General features: G+C 46.9%; 1 protein-coding gene across 1 annotated transcript in view; it reads left to right on the forward strand.

Moving 5' to 3' along the window:
• The first annotated feature begins 9,050 nt into the window (after window positions 1–9,050).
• Window positions 9,051–16,757, forward strand: part of SORBS1 (sorbin and SH3 domain containing 1) — a 104,333-nt gene continuing 96,626 nt past the window's right edge. The window contains exon 1 of the mRNA XM_060240992.1: window positions 9,051–9,115. Within this exon, the coding sequence (XP_060096975.1) occupies window positions 9,084–9,115 (32 nt within the window). The 5' untranslated portion in view covers window positions 9,051–9,083. The remainder of the gene's footprint in view (window positions 9,116–16,757) is intronic.

Here is a 16,757-nt window from a genome sequence, read left to right on the forward strand (position 1 = left end):
AGAGAAGGCAGCTTCATATGCTTGTGTGTTATTCAAAGAAATTTTTAAAGAAGAAAACATATTCATAAACGATGAACACGTGTGATTAAGAGGATAATCCGCCTTCCTTTCATAACTAAAAATAGTATTCTTAAAAAAAAATATTAAAAACAGTTCCATAGTTGCCCTGGGCTGTGAAGTGGAAAAGGCAAGTGTTACCCATCATAATCATCATCACTATCTAGTTAGTAGGTGTTCCGACTGCTGCCTAGAAATATATACCTGTGTTAGCAGCAATGGGATTTCTAAGGAATAATTTTTGTTTTTCCTGAGCACAGCTTGAAAAACAATACACGAAGCCACCAATCTGCTTCATCCAGAGACAAGGGCTCAAAAAACCAAGCATTGTGCCATGGACAGTGACCATTACAGTTAATGCTCCAGGAGTCTGAAAATCTGTTGCCTGCAAAGACCTTAATGTCAGCAAAACTCATTCACAAGGTCTTCTTAAAAATGGCCCGTATTGTGGCACAGTTCCATGATGTCTTCCGTTGTGTTCATCCGTGTGGCTTTCTGAGGATATCACCTTTAATTTTTTAAAAAATGAGTTTCTAGCTCCAGTGCCTGATAAGATCTTTTGAAAGGCCTCCCTACAGATGGGTGTTCGAATATCCTTATGGCACAAACACAGACAGTGCAAAGTACTAGGTGGGCAGCTCTGTTGGTCTGAAGCAGTAGAACAGATCTTGAGTCCAGGGGTAATTTTAAGACCAACAAAAGTTTAGTCAAGGTGCATGCACATGAGAGCTCATACCTTGAATAAACTGCTAGATAACCGAAAGGGCCAATCTTGGGCCCTGAGAGCTCACATATGTGGACAATCCCACAGGCCCCCTAAGCAGGAGGCGTCAAGTTCCCTGGGGCATTTAGGCTGCCCCACACTCTCCCTGTGAGGAAACACGCATGTATGGGGGGAGGGCCAAGAAATATCATGACCCACCAGAGGCTGCTCCCCCAGGGGCCCAGGGTGAAGGAGTCCCACCAGCCAGAATGGAGCTAGGGTTGCCAATCCCCAGGTGGGGGCAGGGGATCTCCCGGTTTGGAGACCCTCCCCCCGCTTCAGGGTCGTCAGAAAGCAGGGGAGGGGAGGGAAGATAAAAGGAAGTACTTCTTCACCCAAAGGGTGATTAACATGTGGAATTCACTGCCACAGGAGGTGGTGGCAGCCATAAGTATAGCCACCTTCAAGAGGGGTTTAGATAAAAATATGGAGCACAGGTCCATCAGTGGCTATTAGCCACAGTGTGTGTGTATATATAAAAATTTTTGCCACTGTGTGACACAGAGTGTTGGACTGGATGGGCCGTTGGCCTGATCCAACATGGCTTCTCTTATGTTCTTATGGAATGTCTGCTGGGAACTCTATTATTCCCTATGGAGATTTATTCCCATAGAAAATCATGGAGAATTGATCTGCGGGTATCTGGGACTCTGGGGGGGCTGTTTTTTGGGGCAGAGGAACCAAATTTTCAGTATAGCATCTAGTGCCTCTCCCCAAAATACCCTCCAAGTTTCAAAAAGATTTGACCATGGGGTCCAATTCTATGAGCCCCCAAAGAAGGTGCCTGTATCCTTCATTATTTCCTGTGGAAGGAAGGCATTGAAAAGGTGTGTGGTCCCTTTAAATGTGACGGCCAGAACTCCCTTTGGAATTCCATTATGCTTGTCACAGCCTTGATCTTGGCTCCACCCCTAATGTCTCCTGGCTCCACCCCCAAAGTCTCCTGGCTCCACCCCCAAAGTCCCCAGATATTTCTTGAATTGGACTTGGCAACCCTAGATGGAGCACTTCCCTCCACAAGGCAAAATTCACCTTTTAATGCCGGGCTATCAACAATCATGCACAGTCATATCAGAAAGAAGGATCGATCCAGACCCAGTGGCTCTCTAGCATCATTTGCCAAAGATCAATATCAGTTCCTATTAATTTACATGTTTGAATGAACCAGGCCAACAGTAGATGGTACCTTGGGGTGGTCCCTTTATTGGTTCAAAACTGACCTATCAGTTATTCCGTGGACCATGGGGTCCAGTTTTAATCAATAAAACTGAGATTAATAATTTGGTATTATGAGGATGAGTTCAACTGTTTTTGAACATCCCTTTCTGTCAGGGGTTCCCAGCCTTTTTGACTGTTATAGTCCAAATAAAGGGATACCCCAGTCTGAATACCAGTAGGAAATAGAAACCACTGGGGAGTAGAACCATCATACAGTTATTCAAATATTCAAAATGTGCATAGAAGCATTCATATATATATTTATATAGATATTCACAACTGCTCATGGTAAGAGCCAGGCAAAACATTATACCAAATCACAATGGCTTATTTAACGGCACAGTACACATAAAATAACAAGAATCCCAAGCCGCACAATTTACAAAGAGCAGTTCAAAAAATCATTTTCCTGGTAAAACAAAGGCACCAAAACTACCCAGAGATCCTTCTAGTCAAATTGTAGATGTTCTAGTTGCCAAGTGCCCCTGGAAGAAATTCACAAGCTGTTCAAATCTCAAAAAAAGCAGCGCACAAAACAGTTTCCCAAAAAACCAGAGGCACCAAAGTATACAAAAGTCCTTTAGATCAGACTGTAAGTCTTCTGGTTGCCCAGTGTCCCTGGAAGAAGACAAAGAGACATGTGTCCGGATTCTAAACATGTTTTGTTTCCTTTATCAATCACTTCTTATGATTGGAATCCCAGATTTTTGGAAGTCTTATACCAGCTTCAAATCTCCAGCAGCTGATCCAGAAGCCTTGCTGGGCACCCCCCCTCTCCCACCCCACACTTGGCCGGCCCCAGTAAAGGTGTCAGTTGATGTGGTGGCACCCACAGGCACCACATTGGGTGGGAACCCTGCTCTAGGTCCTCAGCCTTTGTAATCATCTGGGACTTCCCTGAGTTGGGAAGAAGGAGGAAACCAGAGTTAAAACTTTTCCTGGGACAGAAAGTGCCAACTGAGCATTGGGAGGTGTACAGTAATAATGGATCAGCCAAAGGAGGAATTCTCGCCACCGTTGAGTGACCTGCTTCCACTGTATTGCTCTTCCTCTCTTTATATTTGCAAAGAGGAGCAGGAGACATGGCACCATTGCATGCACACAAGCAGCACATCCTTCCAAAAGGTGGCGTGTTGCAACCCAGCAGGTGGGGCTCCTTCCCTCCCTCCCTCCCTCTAAAACATCTGCCATTTGTGTCTTCTGGGTCTCAAACATCTGACATTTATTTCTTTTTGGCCCTTACATTAAGCAAGTGTGGCCACCTCTAGAACAGAGTGATTGCTAGGCAGGCAGAAAGGCAATTCCATGAGGATCAGATCTGAGAGACATACATGTTTCTCCACCATTTTTGACTCAGGGATAGAAAGCTGTTACCTGGACTTATTTTACTTTTCTCATTTGTACCCTACTTTTCTCCCCAGGGGGGAATCCACAGTTTCCATTGTTCTCCCCTCCCCATTTTATCCTCACAAGATAGTTGAGTGAGAGGAATTGGCCCACAGTCACCCAGAGAGGGGATTTGACCTAGTCCAGCTGTCTGACCACTACACCACACTGTCTCTAGGCCAAAACTTCTATGTGGAACAAGGAACTTTATTCCAAACACTAAATAGCTGGCCTTTCCCTCACAAGATCTTCAAGAGGACCCCTGTCTTGTGTGAAGGTGCCTCAATGTAATCCCCGAAGTGTGGAAGACTTCTCTTGTCAAGGCCCTGCGGTGTTGCCCAGATAGTCAGAGAGCAGGAAAATGGCTCATGAGGCAGTCCTGCACATGGAAGAAACTCTAAACTCCTCAGTCGATTTGGGGAGAGCAGAAAGAAAAGAGTGAAATAATTTTAGCACGAGAGAGAGAGTGTTCAGGAGTGCGCCTGGTGTACAGTGACAAGGAAATTCAAAGCAATGTGCTTTTAAAATCCCAAGTAATGTTTCATGTTTCCGTTCTGGGTTTTGAAAGCCAGGGCTTTAAATGAAATCCTTTAAAGGATATCCTGAACTCCTGCAGGACTGAAGTCCTAATAGGGATTCCTGTAACAGGAAACAGGCGTGTGATGCCCTGCCCCCTCCCTCCTGATCCAAATAATCTCCCTCCTAGAGAGGTGGCAGGTCATGGTTGCAGCGGTCAGTGCTGTGTACTCCAACTCCATTAACTGTCTATTATTGCCAGAGTTAATGTGCACAACTTTAACATCTGAAACTTGAGAATGCCCAGTTTGCAGCATCTCAGAGGTTTAAAAACCTTCCTGGGGACTACCTGCAACTCCTTTTAGACTCGTTTTTTTTTTTTTTTTAATAATTTAAATTTTATTCAAAAAAGTTTCAATAAATTACAACAAATAACACACCCCCATACGGGGTCCAAACCACATCCATATGATTACCGTCACATCTGGTCATATTAGTTAGGCGTTGTAGAAAAACTTCTCGAATTATACACATGAATCAGACAGTCAAAAAGCATTGAAATACATCCAATGAGTATCAGTATATCATAAAGTTTACATATTTTGCGGGTAGTTTCCCGAAAATAGTATCAGAACTGTTCACATACTCAAGGAAGTTGAACCACTTCTGAAGAAACCAATCTCCCGCTTTAGTATTATCCATCATAGCAATAGTGGTAGTCAGTTTATCCTGTAGCAGAACATCCCACACCTTATTGCACCAAATTTGTAGTGAAGGACAGTTCGCGACTCCTTTTGTACTGTGGGAAAACAGTATAGAATGCCAGGATAGCAGAAACTCTACTGGATGTAAAAATAAAAACCCGGGGGAATTTTTGGAGTCACCCCAAGTGAGCCATCTCTTCAGGAACCTGCCTAAGTCAGCTTACAAAATAAAACTAATAACCACAAAACATTAAAGTATAGGAATTAAACTCCTGAATGGCCCAGGCAAGCCCAGGGTCCTCAGAGCTCAGAAGCTAAGCAGAGTCAGCCCTGGTTGGGAGAAGTCCAGGGTTGTGACGCAGGGGCAGGAAATGGCAAAACCACCTCCAAACAGCTCTTGCGTGGAGCACCCCATGGATGGGGCTGCCATGGGTCTGTCTCTTCTGCCCTGGATGGCCCAGGTTAGCAGCTAAGCGGGTTGGCTCTGGCTACTCCTTGGCTGGGAGACCTCCAAGGAAATCCAGGGCCGCTGTGTAGAGGCAGCAACTGACAAAACACCTCTGTTTGTCTCTTGCCTTGAAAGCCCCAAGAGGGGTAGCGGTTGCCATAAGCCAGCTGTGACATGATGGCACTTTCCACTACCAATTAAAATCCAGCATGAAGATCCCAGCCTAGCAGAAAAACATAAGACCATAAAAACAGACGACAGACACCTTCAAATAGCAATTAGCAGACTAGTTCTGGGCCCAGAAGGTAGGATCAGAATCAATGGGTTGAAATTAAATCAAAAGAGTTTCCGGCTTAACATTAGAAAGAACTTCCTGACCATTAGAGCTGCTCCTCAGTGGAACAGGCTTCCTCCTTGGGAGGTGGTGGGCTCTCCTTCCTAGGGGGTTTTGAGACAGAGGCTGGATGGCCATCTGACAGCAGTGAAGATCCTGTGAACTTAGGGGGAGGTATTTGTGAGTTTCCTGCATTGTGCAGGGGGTTGGACTAGATGACCCTGGAGGTCCCTTCCAACTCTGATTCTAAAAGTGTTAAAAGCTAAACCCTTTAAACTAGCCAGGGCAAAGAGAAATGCTTCACCCTGGCACCTAAAAGACAGCAATGCAGGTACCAGAGAACTCAAGGGAAAGGGGTTTTCATAAGTGAGGTGCCACAATTGGTTGCCACCCACCTTACCCCTGAAAGTGGGGGTGGGGCAGGGCACGGAAAGCAGGGCTTTGAAGGGGGGGAGGCTGGCTCATAGGGGAGGAGGCGATCCTTCAAATGCCCTGGTCAGTTGAGACTCTGAAGGTAAGAACCAGCACTTTGAATTGTGCCCAGAAACAAATGGTTGGCCAGTGGAGCTCTTTCAGCACTGGGGTGATGCGATCCCTGTATCCTGCCCCACACCACTGCCCGACTGCTGCGTTTGGGACAAGCTGAAGCTTCCAGACCGTTTCAAGTAGACCCACATCAAGTAGATTACTCAGAGCATGGATCACTGTAGCTACGTTATGCTTTTTGAGGAATGGCTGTAGCTGGTGTATCAGCTGAAGCTAATAAAAGGCATGCTATGGAAGAGTCCAACTGTGGGCCAGAATCCAGCAGAACCTCCAAACTCTGATCCTTCAGCCCCCCTCCCCCAGGACAGGCTGATTCCTCAGTCCTCAAGAAGCCTTGTCTGGATTGAGTTTCCATTAATTGGTCCATCCATCTCACCACAATCTCCAGGCACCTGATCAGGGCTTCCACAGATGCGCCTAGCCCAGCTGTGAAGCAGAAACAGAGCTGGGGGTCATCTGCATATGAGTTCACTTCATTTGTATCCCACCCTTCTCCCCCATGCGGACTCAAAGCAGATGGTCCCTCCTTTGTTTTATCCTCACAACAACCCTGCAAGGCAGGCTAGTTGGAGAGTGTGGGACTGGCCCGAGATCACCCAGCGAGCTTCCGTGGCATGACAGGGGATTTGAACCTGGTTCTCCCAGATCCTTGACTGACACTCCACCCAGTACATCACACTCACATGGGTGGCTCCATTCTCCAAATCCCCTGGCGATCTCTCCCAGTGGTTTCATGTGGACAGTAAACAGCATAGGGGACAAGATGGAATCTTGTGGCATCCCATAGCATAAATGCCGTGGGCCTGAGCTGGAGTTGAGAAGTAGCTGTGTGAGAACAGCTGCTTTGAGTCCCCCCTGGGGAGAAGGGTGGGATTGGCCACTCAAGAAAGAGTGGAACCATTGGAGCACAGGCGCCAGCTCACAGCCTCCCCATGAGGATCTCCAGGCTGATGGTACTGAACTCTGCAAAGAGGACCAGGGGCATGCTCCCCGTTTCTCTCCTTACAGACCACCAGGAATTGATCTGTCTGTTCTTGTCATGATCCTAGATCTAGTGAGGCCTGCAGCCTCCAGGGAAGCCTGTGTGAGAAGTAGCTACAGGGCCTGCGTTTCCCAGGATCCCTTCTGTCCCTCTGCTTGGGTGGGCAGCATTTTGGAGGGATAACTTGCCCAGAGGGGTGGGCTCTGGGAGGAAGGAAATAAAAAGGCCCCTGTAGAAAGGGAAGTTGTTCTCTCTGGGGAGGCGGCAGCTGGGGAGAGAGAGACCCCTCATCCATGGAGGCTGAGTCAATTGGAATCAGAGGAGGGGAATGTCTAGTTAGTCGTGTCAGGGCTTTTACTTCTTTGTACCAACCTTTACTGTTTTTATTTTCACTGTTCACTAAAAGTTTTTACCAGCCACTTACTGTTTTTGAGCACTTATAATAAACCTGTTGTCATACTGCCGGGGTCCTCACGTCTCTTCAGTCATGGTTAAAAGGCTAATAGGAAAGACAGAGGGGTTGGATGAGTGATCTGGGGGCCCCCATACAGACCCTTCCCAGAGGTGGCAGCCGGTAGAGGCCCTCCCTGCTCCCCTGCTATATGACAGTTCCACATAAAGAGCACTGAGAACGGACATACTGCATCAGGGGACAAACAAGTGGAGGAGCCCAAAACTTTATTAGCAGATGTTACTAGGTCCTATAGCTGTGCTGCTGGAATGTGCATGGGGATAGTGTTGGCACTGTGGTTTGCTATAGGGTGTGGTCCCTGATTCTGTGTCTTTGTTAGGCCGTCCATTGTAAGAAGCTGATCTAGGTTAGAGCTGTCTAGGGGCAGGGAAAGGCCTCCTTGCCTCTAGGCCAAGATAAAGTTTATCATTCATTCTGAGTAGGGTTGTGGCTCCATGGTAGAGCATCTGCTTGGCACACAGAAGGTCCCAAGTGCAGTCCCTGGCATCTCTAGTTAAAAAGGATCAAGGAATAAGTGACGAGAAAGACCCTGGAGTCCAAGCTGCTGGCGGTCCAAGTAAATTGTCCTTGAAGGACTGATGTCCTGGTTCAGCATAAGGCAGCTTCGTGTGTTCATGTGAGATCACTGATGACGACTTGCCATGGTTTGAGCTGGGCCCTGTAGATGGTAATCAGTGATGACCTGTGACCACTTTGGGACCTGTCTCATAAGAGGCTATTTCTGGACATCAGTCTGGCTTCCTCAGCCTCATTTTACACTTTTTTGGCTGGGTACTAGTATCATGAGTCCTTCAGGTGTGAATCCCTGACCAAGGAATGGAAACAAATGAGTTTGTAATGTAGTGCTTGACTTATAGTCCATGATTGTGTGGTGTGCTCAAGATGGTTGCTGGAAGCGTGTAGATGTGTGCACTGGTGGTGGCTTTCTGCCTCAAAGGCCTCCCCCCCACGAGTAAAGAGACAGCAAAGCATGGATAGTTTCAGAAGGTGGCTGTGTTGGTCTGCAGGAGAACAGCTAGATTGCCTCTTAGAAACCAATAGGATTGTTGGGGTGTCGGCTTCCCAGTTTGTCAGTTGCAAAACACGAAGGGCTCTGCCTTCTGTGTCAGTGCTGCCAAGTGAGGAAATGGAGTATCGCTGTGAGCCCTTCCCATTGAAATTGGATCCGTGGCACCCCGTAGTAGATGCCAGTCATGTAGATGTCAGTCACGTAAGCCTCCCCTCCTCGACTCCAGGGTGAGGCTGCTTATTTCCCTTGAGCTGTGCCTTCTACATATTCCAGACAACTATTTTTATGGAGGCCCTCCTGCCCCCCTCCCTCCTTTGCCCTCTCTTTCTGTGGCATGTCCCTCTCTGTAGGCTCCATGCAGATCTGCTGAAATGGTTGGTGTCTGCATGATGTCATAGCGAGATGAATGTCAGGCATGCTGCGGGGAGGCGGCTGGTTGTCAAGCAGGCAAGTGACAGAACAACATGACTCAGGCATCCCGGACTAATTAAAGCTGAGCAGTGGGAGGAGGAACGTATTTAAGTGTGTGAGAAGAGCAGGAAGGAGCCTCCTCAAACTAATCCTTCACCTGAGCAGCTGAGAGGGACGCAGAGAGGCCACGGAGCAGTTGGTGCTCTCTCCCTGGTGGCTAAAGGGGAGGGGGCAGATATGGCCCCTCTGACGGAAAAGGCAGATCAGAGGTAAGGAAGCAAACTAAAATGCTGGCTGCTCGGTCCTTTGGCGTTGCGTTTAGCCCTGTGCATCATTAACCAGCTTGTGTTGCATGATTTAATTTCTTGTTCTGGTGCATTGTTACAAAGCAGTCCCTTAAAAAAAATTACCTGAATCAGTATCAGAAAGCTGGATGTGTGTGAGTGCTCCCACATATAAATGTCCATGCCTGCATTCATGCATCCCAGAACACTTCTGAGATGTCTGAAATTTCTGAAGTTCACCTCAGTGGAAGTGCTGCTGCTGCAGAGTGTTTTGCCAAAGTGCCCTGACGTGCGTGTCAAAAAGCTGGAATGGTAGACCTAGGGCTGTCACATGCCCGCTTTGGGTGGGCATTCTTCCACCGTTGCCCCCCACCCCCGTCCTTGCCAAGATGGCCAACAGAACAGTGTGGGGTAGTGGAAATGACATCATGCTATGTGCTGACATCACTTCCAGGTATAAAAACCTGGATGCCACATTGATGTGTCAGACAGCACCCTAGAATCTGTAGTATCATAGAGAACCAAAGAATTCTAGAGTGTTGGCAGGTGCATTTACACTTGGATTTTCACCCAAATGTGACATAGAGAGATAGGGTGATGTCACACCCACTGTTTGCCTGGCTCCCGAAGTCACCTGGCATACCTAAGTTGCCGGAGGAGGTTAGGGCCTTGCGGGACCTCGCCCAGTTCCGCAAGGCCTTCAAGTCAACACTATTCTGGCTGGCCTTCGATTGATTCTGAAGTACCGATATAGTAGTAACGAATGATATCTAATAACTATAGAACACCATCAAAAATTAAATGACATTAAATGATATTAGCACCTGACTGTTTTAATGTTTATCTTAGCTATGATGTAATTAATGAGGTTGAACTGTTTTATTGTGAGTTATCAGTTGTGAGCCACCCTGAGCTTGCTTCAGCGGGGAGGGCAGGATATTTAATAAATTTAATAAACTGTAAACAAACCTGGGGATCCCCAGTATGGCCCTGAACTCATAAGCTGGCTTTGGACAGACTTCTCTTTCTCTCTGTCTGCTTCCAGCCCACTTGCAGATAACAGTATTGACTGAGGAAGGTTGTAAGAGGCTACAGCCACACTGTGCACATGAAGGGTTTGATGGATCATAGCGGGGTGAGGAGTTTCCTTTGCCTGGCCAGCTGCTGCCCTCCTGCAACCCTCCTGCCTGTAAGGAGACACTGCCAGAGAGAAGGGTGGTGCTCAGGCGGGGTGGGGAGAGGCTTCCAGGCAAGTGAATCCCCATCCAGTGTGTTTCCTTCTGCAGCCCTTCTGTCATTCAGAATATTTCCGCTGCTGCTGCTGCCATAGCACATCTGGAATCTGATTCAGGGTGAAACCCACCAGGAAGTCCTGTGCAAACCCCATTCAACTCTGTTCATCTGAATGGGATGGTGTGCGGGAGAATTTCCACCCCAGGGGACCTTTTTATTACCTTTTCTTGTTAGTGTGCCTCTAAATTGTGTAAAGTGTGAATGAGATAAAGCCCTGAACACTTATGCCTTCCTTACGGTTTTGTTTGGAGAGGTCTGGGACCAGCTGCAGCCTCCAGTGGGCTGTCAGGAATAGACCTCATTGCAATGAGATGTGTTAAAACAGCAGCCAGGGAATTCACACAAAGCTTAAAGCTTCTTGGTGGAGCCAGAGTGCCTGTTCCCAGAATTCAGAGTCACCAGTTCTACTTTCCTGGAGAGAAATAGTTTGCATCCTCATGAAAGGTGGCATTTTTCAATTCCGCAGCTGGCATTTAAATATATGTTAATTCATTAACCTATTAATATGTATCAGTAATTAAGTCTGCTTTCACTGATTAGCTGGAGGATTGTGAAATAATTATTTCACACTGTAGGCGACGCTTTTTCTAACTGAACAAAGCAGGAGTCAAGGGCACCTTTAAGACCAACCAAGTTTTTTTCAGAATGTAAGCTTTCATGTGCTCTCTAAGCACACTTCATCAGATGAGGGGATCAGGTGTAGTGGTAGACCTATGGTATATATGGTATATACTATACCTGTTCAACTGCTTCAGACCAACACGGCTGCCCACTTGCTTCTTTTAACTGTTGTTGCCCCATGATGTAAGCCTGATGGAATGTTCTGAGAGCCAGAACACTTTTGTGTGTTCTTTTTTGTCCCACTGGAAACAGAGAATTACTTCCGGGCAGTGTGTGTGATGGGCGCAGACGACGGAGCCCCAAAAGCTGGCCTAGAGCTCTAGTGTAGCTGGGGTAGGGCAACAGGGACTCCTGGTCTCGATGGGAACTGGAAGATGGGCATCAAGTGGCATAAAACTCATTGACATTTAAATAGTATTAGATTACATTTTCATTGTGGAATAATTAAGGCATTTTAAGATGGTAGAGAGGTAGGTAGATCTAGTTTATTCTGAGGCTTAGTGAGAGTAGCCAGCCTGGCTCTTCTCATTTGATTTCTGCCAGCTCAGGAAAGTATTTTTCTTCCACATTTGGGCCACGGTCACACTCACCATTAAATCCATCTCTAAGCTGTTGCTATTATACTCTGCAGCTTTTTTACGACGAATTTCCTGATCAGACATCCCTCCATCTTTCAGTTCTAAGCAGCGTTGGTCCCGTCATTGGTTGATGAGAGGTCTCAACTGGACCTCATTTTTTGAGATGGCATTCCGCACTCGCGCAAGCGCAGTACCGTGGGATATCGTGCTTGGCTTAAAAAAAAAAAAAGGTGCCAGAAAAGGTGGGCGATCTGCCCCTCCCCCATTTAAACACCCAGAAAGGATAGGGAAGCCCAGGAGTTCTCTTTGCTGTCTCTCTGCCTGGCGGGGAGACAGCAAAAGTGGGTCATCTTCCTCCCCCCCATTTAAACACCCCACCGTGGTGTTTAAATGGGGGGGGGGGAGCACGGCAACTCTCTTTGCTGTCTCTCCACCTGGCGGGGAGACAGCAAAGGTGGGTGATCCTCCCCCCCATTTAAACACCCCGACATGGTGTTTAAATGGGGGGGAGAGCACGGCAACTCTCTTTGCTGTCTCTCCACCTGGCGGGGAGACAGCAAAGGTGGGTGATCCTCCCCCCCATTTAAACACCCCGACATGGTGTTTAAATGGGGGGGGGAGCACGGCAACTCTCTTTGCTGTCTCTCCACCTGGCGGGGAGATGGCAAAGGTGGGTCATCTTCCTCCCCTGGCAGGAAGACAGCAAAGGTGGGCGATCTGCCTCCCCCCCCCCCCATTTAGGAAAGGTCCCCTGTGCAAGCACCAGTCGTTTCCGACTCTGTGGTGACGCTGCTTTCACAAAGTTTTCACGGCAGACCTTTTACGGGGTGGTTTGCCATTGCCTTCCCCGTTCATTATACTTCCCCCCCCCCCCTCAGCAAGCTGGACACATATTTTACCGACCTCGGAAGGTTGGAAGGCTGAGTCAACAATTGCTGGTGCAATGATATCATTTGGAGTGGGCTCTCGCAGGGAAGCGGATGTGCGCTTGCAACGAGTTGGCTACAATGGAGCGTTCAAACATAGAAAGTACGCGCGGGAGTTGTCGGAAGCATTCTTATTCCGGATTTAATGGACTATCAAAAAAGTCCGCGTCTCAGTCGTGGCAGTTCGGGACACGAACGAGCCAACGGCCATTGGCAGATGCTGATGTTTGGACAACCGCATAAAATCCGACATGCATCTGGCTTTCATCCATGCCCATCTCGTCAGTTTATGTGCGTCTGACCTCGGCCTTGGTGTCAGAGGATAAAAATGGAGGCATGTGACACTAAAGTTAAAGGAGGTGTCATATGTGTGAAAATTTTGGGGAAACGTGAGATGTGACAATACTTACTTTCCCATCAAACCTAAACTTATTCTACTATTCCTAAATCACACTATCTTAGTTATCATATAACACTGTACTGTTGGGCATATTGGTGATATTTGAAAGTATAAATCCCTTCGTTTTCTGTAAACAAAATTGCAAATATGCCCCAGGTGGCTGCACAGTGTAGTTGTCATTGGAAGCGCTTCACAGATGTGGCTAAGGACGGCTCTGTAAATAAGGGTGATCAAGCGTCTGCAGAGAGATGCCCTAGACCATGCAACAGAGCAGCTTGCAATCCTAGAAAGACAGACCCAGCTATCTCGGTTCCATTATTTGTCTCCGTCCTTTTCTGATTTAGAGAGTCTATCGAGCTGATATCAACCATGAAAAATGTAAGGCCTAAAAACCTATTACGTTTTTGTCACATCCTCCCTGGCAATCAGGAAGGTGCTCTGAGATTCTTCTTTGAACTCCATTCTCAGGCCAACAGGGGCCAAACTGGACAGCCAGGACAACAGTGCATGGGGAGAATTTGCTTAAACCTGCACCATTTCCTTAACCTGACTGAGGAGGTGCTGTTTGCCCTACTGAGGAACCTTAACAAGCAGGCCACCAGTACCTTAGGAGAAATATTGCGCCCCCCTCCCCCCAGCAGCTTCTATTTGGGAAAATCAGATGCAGGGGAAGGAAGGCTTAAGTGTCCACTCCCCACACACTGTGGTCCCCATCTGAATCATCCTCTGCTTTCCTGGAAATTTTGTTCCAAGTGCAGAACTCACAGCAGCAAATGTTTGATTTGTGCAGGAGCTGAAACAGAACCAAGGAAAGTGTAACATGTAGTTTAGCAGGTGGTGATGTTAATTTTTGAAGAATTTGTTAGCAGCATCCCCACTTGCATTTAAGACTAGTAAAAATTGCAGCCTAATAGCTACAGACTAGCCTGATTTCTTCAGAGCTTGGAGGCTAAGCATGGTCAGCTCTGGCTAATATTGAGTTGGGAGACTGCCAAGGGAAGGCAGCGTGGCCACGACACTGAGGCAGGCGGTGTCAACCCACCTCTGCTCATCCCTTGTCTCGAAAAGCCCACAGTCCCGGGGTCACCATGAAGAGCTGGTTGCCACTTGAGGGCAGACAGTTGTTAATTAAGAGAAATAAAAAACAGGATTTTGTGGTATCTTAAAAGACTAACACATTTATTGTAGCATAAGCTTTTTTGAGACTGAGCCAGCTTTGTCAGATGCATTAAGTGAATTCCCAGTTTGCAAGATTTTTATGCAAAGAGTGAAGAAAGAACATTATTGTGAAGAATGTGTAAAAAGACTTAGGTTGTGACATTTCTATGCTAAGCTCAAAAATATGCAGATAATCACACTGGCATTTGCAAATGAGGTAACAGAGATGATAACAGATTATTTATGTTAAGCAATTTAACATCTATAGAGATGTAAGAAAATTATTAGACTTGTTGAGCTCCTAATATTAATCAATCCATCGATTTTTAGGAGACTTAGACGAGAGCCAGTGTGGTGTAGTGGTTAAGAGCACATGCAGCCAGCTGGGTGACCTTCGGCCAGTCCCAGTTCTCTCTGAGCTCTCTCGGCTTCACCTACCTGTGGGGTGTCTGTGGTGGGGAGAGGAAGGGAAGGCCACTTTGAGACTCCTTCAGGTAGTGAAAAGTGGAGTATAAAAACCAACTCCAACTTCTCCTCCTCCCCCCAGCCCCTCAGGCAGTTAATTTTTTAGTTTTCCAGTACCTGAAAATGCAGTAGTGAATTTGAAACTCCTGCTGAGCACAGAGGAGACCTCGGAGGAGACCTGGGGAATGGGAGTGGATTTGATGTGGAGAGCCAGAAAGCTTGTCTAGACTGCCACCATGTGGCAAAGTACATCACAAGTAAAAGGAGTGAAAGAAACATTTCTCACTGTGAGAATAACACATAAAGCATGATTTAAAAGAAAACATATTATTAGCATCATTTGGAAAGAACTGGAGGGGGAGGGTTATGTTGGGAAAGAATGAACAACCCGGCAGACGCAGGCGCTAAGGCAGTCGGACTAGTAAGTGACCCTGTGTTGTGGAGGGTTGGCAGCGCAAATCTAGCCACTGGTCTTTTTTGGAGCTCACTGCAGTGTGAGTGTGTTGAGCACCATAGAGCCCCTCCTAGCACAAATGTAAGAGGCACCCATTCAGCAGGCAGACTGACATTTCTACCATCTATGTTATTTATTCAAAAGGAAAGTGACCCTGAATGTAAGACAAGACCCCCTGCAGTGTTGTACACCAACTTATATGCAAATGTAACTTATATTCAAATATAAGCCTTTCTTTCTTTCTTTCTTTCTTTCTTTCTTTCTTTCTTTCTTTCTTTCTTTCTTTCTTTCTTTCTTTCTTTCTTTCTTTCTTTCTTTCTTTCTTTCTTTCTTTCTTTCTTTCTTTCTTTCTCTATAGAATAAATACTATAACACAAAAACAGTCGCACAGGACTGAGGTAAAGCTCTGCTGTCCCCACTCAGAAAAGCTGCTTTTTGCCCAGGAGGGAGAAGGAAGAGACGAAACAAAGCCATAATGGAAGGCACAACAAGAAACTCACATAGATCTGTGCCATGTTCTTGCCACTCAGTGGCAGGACACCATTATTTATTTGATTCTAGCCCCTCCTCTGCACAGCAGGCTCAGGGCAAGTTACAATATAGTGCATCAAAAACAATAATTTAAACATGATTAAGCATAATACCATAATTAAAACATATAAAATATTACTTAATACTAACCAATGGATGATAATCTGTAGCACAATCAGCAACTGAACTGAAATATGTATGTGGGGTCGTAGATGATAAAGTGCTAAGGCAGGTGAGTGGACAAGGAATTATGGCAGCGGAGCAGAATGTGGGAGGCCAGTTCAGATGGATTACCACCGCCTCCACCATAGGCCTGGTGGAACATCTCTGTTTTACAGGCTGTGGAATGGCATAGAGTCCCACCCACATCTCTCCTGGGAGAGTGTTCCACCAAGCCAGTGCCAGAGGCAAAAAGGCTCAGGCTGTGGTTGAGGCTAAGTGGATCTTTTGGGGGCTGGGGATCACCAGGAGATGTTGATCTGTAGAGCGTAACACACTTTGAAGGGCATCCCGGGAGAGACGAACCTGCAGATATGTTGGTTCCAAACCACATAGGGCTTTAAATGTTAAAACTAAAACTTTCAAGCAGGAGCCAGTGTAGCTGGCAGAGCTCTGGATATATATGTGCTCTTAATGGTGTCCCTGTGAGGACATGTGCCATGCATTCTGGACCAGCTGAAGTTTCTGGGTCAGTTTCAAGGGTAGCCCTGAATAGAGCAAGTTACAGTCATCCAGCCTGGAGGTAACTGTTGCATGGATCACTGTGGCTAAGATGCGGGACGAAAGATAGGGTACCAGTTGCCTGCCCTGCTGAAGATGAAAGAGAGAGATTGGCTGTATATCCCGCCCTTCACTACCCAAAGGAGTCTCAGAGCGGCTTACAAATCTCCTTTCCCTTCCCCACTACAGACACCCTGTGGGGTAGGTGGGGCTGAGAGAGCTCTCCCAGAACTGCTCTTGAGCAGAACAGCCTTGAGAGAACCTGTGGCTGACCCAAGGTCACATCAGCAGGTGTAGGTGGAGGAATGGGGAATCAAACCCGGTTCTCCCAGATAAGAGTCAGCTGCTGGCAAATCAAGTAATAACTGCAGTGCTGACTGGCCTTGACCCAGCTGTCTACAGAGACCATCTGTGAGAGCGACCTGTGCCATCTTCGTTGTGTAGCCAGGGCAGAAGCCAGACTGGAATGGATCCAGGGAAG

Source organism: Heteronotia binoei, chromosome 6 (assembly GCF_032191835.1).
Source record: "Heteronotia binoei isolate CCM8104 ecotype False Entrance Well chromosome 6, APGP_CSIRO_Hbin_v1, whole genome shotgun sequence".
Taxonomy (NCBI): Eukaryota; Metazoa; Chordata; class Lepidosauria; order Squamata; family Gekkonidae; genus Heteronotia; species Heteronotia binoei.